Source organism: Pteropus medius, unplaced genomic scaffold (assembly GCF_902729225.1).
Source record: "Pteropus medius unplaced genomic scaffold, Ma_sr-lr_union100, whole genome shotgun sequence".
NCBI lineage: Eukaryota > Metazoa > Chordata > Mammalia > Chiroptera > Pteropodidae > Pteropus > Pteropus medius.
In genome coordinates, this window is record NW_024347788.1 from 10618192 (window position 1) to 10624376 (window position 6185).

At 50.3% G+C, this 6185-nt stretch overlaps 1 protein-coding gene across 1 annotated transcript; it reads left to right on the forward strand.

The window, feature by feature from the left end:
- Window positions 1-2621: 2621 nt before the first annotated feature.
- LOC120614440 (sperm-associated antigen 11-like) lies at window positions 2622-4211 on the forward strand. The gene is made up of 2 exons (XM_039877337.1): window positions 2622-2676; window positions 4039-4211. Exons 1-2 carry the CDS (start codon window positions 2622-2624, stop codon window positions 4209-4211), a joined length of 228 nt encoding a protein of 75 aa, XP_039733271.1.
- Window positions 4212-6185: the final 1974 nt, after the last annotated feature.

The window sequence follows — 6185 nt, forward strand, 5'->3', positions numbered from 1 at the left end:
GGTTCTTCGCCGGGACACCTGCTTTTTGTACGTTTCTGTTGTTGTTGTTGTCGCTGTTTATACTTCGAATAGTTCAGGAGGGACATTTAACCTCAACTCTCGTTTCCTTGGCGTTATCTGGAAATGAGCAAGCTTTATTAACCGGCGTATTCGGGTAATTTCCCAGTTCAAAAACGGCGTTGAAATGGCGTTTTAACGTTATTTCGTTACATGCTTAACCGTCACGGGATAAGAACAGTTGACGTGATATCTGTCCCCTCCGCGAATTTTAAGCGCGCGCCGCACGCCGCAGGACCGTGGCCGCAGGGCCAGTGCTGCCCGGCAGATCGCTGGGGCTCGTTCGCGACCAGTCATTCCCCATGTCCCCCTCTCTCCAGCCCCCGGTAACCGCCATTCGACATTAGTTTTTCTTTGAAATTTTCGGTCTCCCTCCCCTGAAAATCGCATGCCGAGTCGAGTCTGGCCGTTGGTCCGACTTCCAGTTCCCACTGTCCCTTGTCGCCACCCGCGTTCCTCTCTCCTCCCGGGTCGTCTTTCCCTCTGAGCCGTCTCTTGTCTTATTTCACCTTGTTCTGTCCTTGGAGATAATCGCTTCGAATTAGTGGGTGCTGTATATACTTTTTGATTCACGGACGGAATTGTCTTCCGATTCCTGCAGCGGATGTTTTTCGCAGGACAGCTCTTTTGCCCAGTCTTCCCAATAATATCTCCTTACTCTTATTTTGTAGCGTTGTTTGTTTTTTGTTTGTTTTTTTTTTTTTTCCATACACTCTGTATCGATGTCAGTTATGTCTCTGTTGGAAAACGTGGATTCATTCAACGGCTATTACGGAGCATCTCTCATAAGACAAGCACTGTCCGAGGTGCTAAAGATACAGCAAAGGACCAAACATGCAAAACTCCTTTTTCTGATCTATACATTTGGATCTATCTACACATTCCAGTATCTTTATCAAACAATAATTCTCGTATCTTACAGCTGTGATTTCTCCATCTGCAGAGGAACATTCGGAATTAAAATCATTCCTTAGAAATCTTGAATTTACAGTATGATCTTGGTGTGGAAGCCAGTTTTTTAAGGGGCGAATCAAACTGCTCAGGCCTTTTTTTATAAGGGGAGGTTTCAGAGATGTGTTCAGAACAAATGCTCCGCAGGAAAGAATTTCAAACGTTAGCACATTTGTTATTCAGTATTTGACTGTCACGCACACACACACATCCTGATCTCTACTTTCTAATTACTTAATTCGTGACCTTTCTGTTGGCCAAGAAAGAAAAGCAGCTTTTAGTTCTTAAATAACTTCACTCCTTGTCAATATCCATTTTCTAGGTAAGAGTCAGATACGTCTGCTGCCAGCTGGTTAAGCGAGGTGGGAGGCCGCCTACGAGAAGCATTAAGCAGCTGTAATAAAGAAGGATGATGCTCTTCATGTACCGACTTTTAAAATCTCCCAGATTTCTCAAATACAAAGGGACAAATTCAAAAGAATAGATATGCATTTAGTGTGTTGTTGCTTATACGAAAAAGAGATGTAAGTCGATTCTGATGAGCTTGTGTAGACACAGAAAACCTCTGGAAGGATTTATGAGAAACTGGGAACAGCCATCACGAAGGCCTGGGGACGGAGAGCTGACCTGCACTTCTTAGTAAGTACGTTTTAAGGGAAGAAGGTCTAAACGATGCTGGGACTAAAATGAGTGGGAGAAACGCGCACCCCTGAGCCACGGGGCCTTTGGGCACCACCCGCTATTCAAACCTACACAGAGCTGTCTTCCCAGACCCTGCTCCAATGCCACCCCCCTCAGGGGTCTCCATCCTGCACCCCTCCCGGGCCGGGGGCCCTGTGTCTCCCACTGTCCTGTCACCCCCTCGAGTCAAGAACACTTGGTCACACGAGAGAAGAGTCTACTCTCTTCCCCCAGAGATGACGGCTTCCCGACTTCTAATACATGGGCTCGACTTGCCAGATTTTAAAACTACGTCTGTATGTTTTATCCAGCTTTTTCCCTCTCTTTTTCTTGGCTTCAGAATGATTGTGAGGTGGATCCGTGCTGTGTGCACTGCCGTTGTTGTTTCGTTTGGGGTGGGGATACTCTATGGGCTCCGTGACTGTGGAAATGCGATTTGTTCCGTTGGCAGCTGTGTGGAAGACGCGGCCATGGACAGGCTTGAACCTGTCTCTCGGTGCACGTGGGCCTCCGTCTGCTGGGTGTGCGCCTGGCAGTGTAGCCGATTTTTATTGTATTATTAGTTTCAAGTCCACAGGACACTGGTCAGCTTTTCCGCAGGCTGGGAGGACGTCTTTGCACGTCTCCGTCCCTGTCACCGAGCACATGGCCACTGCTGGCTCTTTCTCCACTTCGGCCCAGTATCCGGAGTCACGGTCAAGCCCTGCTCCTCTGAACACAGAAACCTGTCTATTTTTAGGCGGACGGGAAGAGTATTGAGTACCTCTGCCCACAGCCTTACTCAGTAGACCAGATAAATGTGCTCATTTCTGACTAGTGTTCCCAAAAACCTATAAATGTCCCATTTTTGTTCCCTGTCCGCTCCACTGCGCTCTACAGCAGGTGTGCGTTTCTGCACAGGAGGGCTGAGCGAGCCGAGGGAACCTCAGCACATGGAGGTCCTGTTTCTGTGCGCGGTCCTCTCCTGCCTGGTCCCGCTGAGCTCAGGTAAACACTGCCGGGCCAGTGCAGACGCTGCCGCCAGCCCCGGGAGGTGACGGGAGAGGCTGGGGGCTCGGTGCAGGGTTCCACCCATGCGCGTGTCCATGGGGCTGCGTCCGCGTGCCATTAGTGGGTGCAGGTGGGCCCCTCTGCACCGTTTTCATCCTCCCTATGAAAAGTTTTTGAAAGATAACGAAAGGCGAAGGGACATCTTTGCTCTGAAGCAGAGAAAGCATTCACTGCGGTGAGAGACATGTCTTTAGCAGGAAATGGCCGTCCTCTGAAGGTCAGAGCCGGAAGGGACTAGGGACCTTCTGTGGCAGCCCCATGCCCCCAGGGAGAGGCAACCATCTCCTGAGGAAGGATAAGGTGCTGTGTGTCGTGTCCTGTAGTCGTTCACACATGGAGTGACACCCCCAGCTTTCACAGAGAGCCCCTTGACAGATGAGGAAACTGAGTCACGGCCGGCGGAACGCATCGTCCAAGGAGAAATCGTTATTGCTAGAAGTGAGGCTTGACTCCAGCTCCCCAGATCCCTAGGCCTGAGGTTCTGCCTTCGAGAGATGTGGAGCTATCTGTCCACTGTCCTCCCCAAGTCACGACAGAGCCAAAATGACATGGGATCGTGGCGGCGGCCCCATTTGTTGCTGAGACACTGTGCGAGGGTTTTTAAATCTTTAGGACCCACACTATGGGTGTTTGGTGGCTTTAGATGGCATCGAAATAGACCTTTCTCATTCCCCGACTGGAAATGATTTTGTTGTTGTTACTGAGATATAATTCACGCATAACATTATATTAGTTTCAGGTGTACGACATAATGGATGTATGTTTGTATATATTGCAAAACGATCTGTACAGTTAGTCCAGTTAACATCCATCAGCCCATGTAGCTACAATTTTTTTTTTCTTGTGACAAATAGAAAATACTTTCCCAGAGTAAGGAGAGAGATTTTCTTTTATGCTTTTCATTGGAGGATATAAAACTAAAAATCAGGCCACAAGCTGAGAACCAGAACTATTTCCAGTTTTTCTAGAGATCCACCCCTTCCCATTCCACTCTCTTCTCCTGCCTTTGCTCGCCCCTAATGCGTTAACTCACATCCATCCCCAGGAAGCTTGAGAACCCGATTATAATGTAAGAATATAAAGAGCGAATGGAATACTTCCTCCTGGCAACCTTTTGAGGTGGAGATTATTGTCCCTGCTTTAAAGCTAAGAAGACGAAGCTCATTTAAACTGAAACTTGTCCCAAGACAAGTTTGTAAGAATGTAGCAAATATTTGGAGTTGGGCTGTGGGCTGGGATCAGCCTTTATCCTCTGCATGATGTGACTTAAATATCAACTCTATTCCACTGTACCAATAGGAGATATACCGCCTGGCATCCGAAATATTATCTGCCAGACGAGACATGGAACCTGCAGACTTTTCTTCTGCCATTCTGGCGAGAAGAGGGGTGAAATCTGCTCCGACCCCTGGGATAGGTGCTGCATATCGAACGCAGAGGAAGAGAAGAAGAACAAACCAGTGGAGACCTGAAGCGTAAGCTTCTAGAAGGCAGCTGGGATCTTCAAGTGTCCCCCAAAGTGTAGAAGAATCTGTGGCTTATAGTAGGTGCTCAATAAACCTTTGTCGAATGAATCTAGCACTAAGGGTGACGATCCGATGAAAGAACTTCCCTCAAAGCTTGCCGTTTTGTGTTTTGTTTTGTTTCGTTTTGTTCTTTAAGAGTCTCGGAATTTTGTAATATTCTACTTCCTTTCCTTGGTCCAAGGGTTATCTCTCACCTACCCACAGATGGGGGGAGACTTGAAACCAAGGCCCAAAGCATCTCATCTTCAGAGGGGCAGGAATGCAGCCCGTCTCCTGGCTTCTTTCCCGCCAAATAACTTCTTGGTCAAAGCCAGCGTCAGCCTCATCCTGCCGAATCCCGGACCACATGGCCCATCTCCTTCCCGGCCTCCTCCAGCCGTAACCACCACAGGCCACACGTCGATGGGATTTTGTTGCTTCCATTCCAAACATCTGCTCTTAGGTTGCCTCACCCGATTAACACAACACTCCGTTTTAGGGATGGAGTAAAACGGAGGTCGGAGGTTAAGAGTTCGGCAGCAGGGCTCTGGGCCGGCCCCCGGTCCAGAGCTCACTGTTGTAGCTAACGCTAACGAACGCACATCTGAACAGTGAGGGCAAGGTGGGGAACCAGCAGGAAGCTACCTTGGGCTTCTCACCCGCTGCCCTTTGCTTTTCTCTGAATCCTGCTCAACGCATTGTCCATACCATGGCGTTGAGCCCGTCATCTCAAGAGCAGTGAATATCCGTTAATGGTAAGAAATATTTTTTTTAAAAAAAATGTGCTGATGTATGAGATGGTGGGCTGTCTCTTCTAGATCCATGGCTTGATCAGATACCTCGTTTCAGTATTTCTGTTCACTGCCTGAATCCAGTTGCTCATGAATAAGCTGAACTTGCTTTAAGAAAACACCCTTCTGGGTTTCTGTCTGGATTCCCAGCTGAAGTTTCAGTGACTGTCAGGCGTAATGCCCGGGCCTCTCCCAGACGCTTCTAAACTCACTCCCGCATTTTATTTTCTAAATATAATCAGACAGACTGTGGGCCTGCAGGGACCTGAACGTGCCCCAAAACCCTGGATTCTGGGTCTTGCTCCGCGTCTCTGAAGTATTGAACAAGTCCCTCCACCTCCATAGCATCGGTTCCCCCATTTTTCAAAGCATCGAGCTGAACATGTTCCTGCAAAGCCCCAGTAGGTTCTAACACAACGCAAAGCCACCGCGCTGACCGTTTCTCAAAGCGGCCAGGCGACCTCGGGCTCCGGCAGCCGGTCGATACCAACACCGAGCAGCAGAGGGCGCGCGGCCGCCGGCGATGCCCGCGAACGGTTTTGACCGCGGCTGGCGAAGCGGGTCCAGGTGGCTAAAGAAAGCAGCGAGCAGCTGGGAATCCGAGCCGGGTTGAGACACAAGGGGGTCTGGATCATCAGCACTCCCGGCCTGCACTGCTTGGCCTTAATTAGATTATAGTGACTCATTCACCTCTGCCCTGCACGGAATACCACCATAGGCCTGTGGAAATGAATTCGGTCCACACTGCGCACGCCAGGCTACTTTTTAGAGCATCACTGTGCATCCCTCCTTATTTGTGACAGGGGCCAGGCCGGCAGCAGAGCTGTGGGTAACGAAAGCCACGCCTGTCTGCTTCCTGCTGCCACACATCCGGGCGCCCCAGTGGCTTGGCGCCCAGCGGGAGGGTGGACCCGGCCGCGGAAGTGTAGCGGGCTCGGGGGAGGACCCATGGGTGCTACCTTGGCCCTGCCGCTTGCCGTGCCTGCGGACCCTCCCCAGGGAGTTATACCCAACTTGGACAGGATGGCTGTAGGCAGTGGCCGCACGCCCCGCATCGCGTCCTTGCACCCCAGGCCCGCTCCCACTTGGGTACCCACCGCCCGTCATGCTCTGAGATACTCCAGCCTGCGGTCGGGGGAGGGGGAACAGG

Bases quoted from the DNA above. Each gene is read 5' to 3' on its own strand.
- LOC120614440 (XM_039877337.1), top strand. From the start codon at position 2,622: ATGGAGGTCCTGTTTCTGTGCGCGGTCCTCTCCTGCCTGGTCCCGCTG. The intron at 2,677-4,038 runs GTAAACACTGCC...CTGTACCAATAG, and splicing joins CCTGGTCCCGCTGAGCTCAG to GAGATATACCGCCTGGCATC.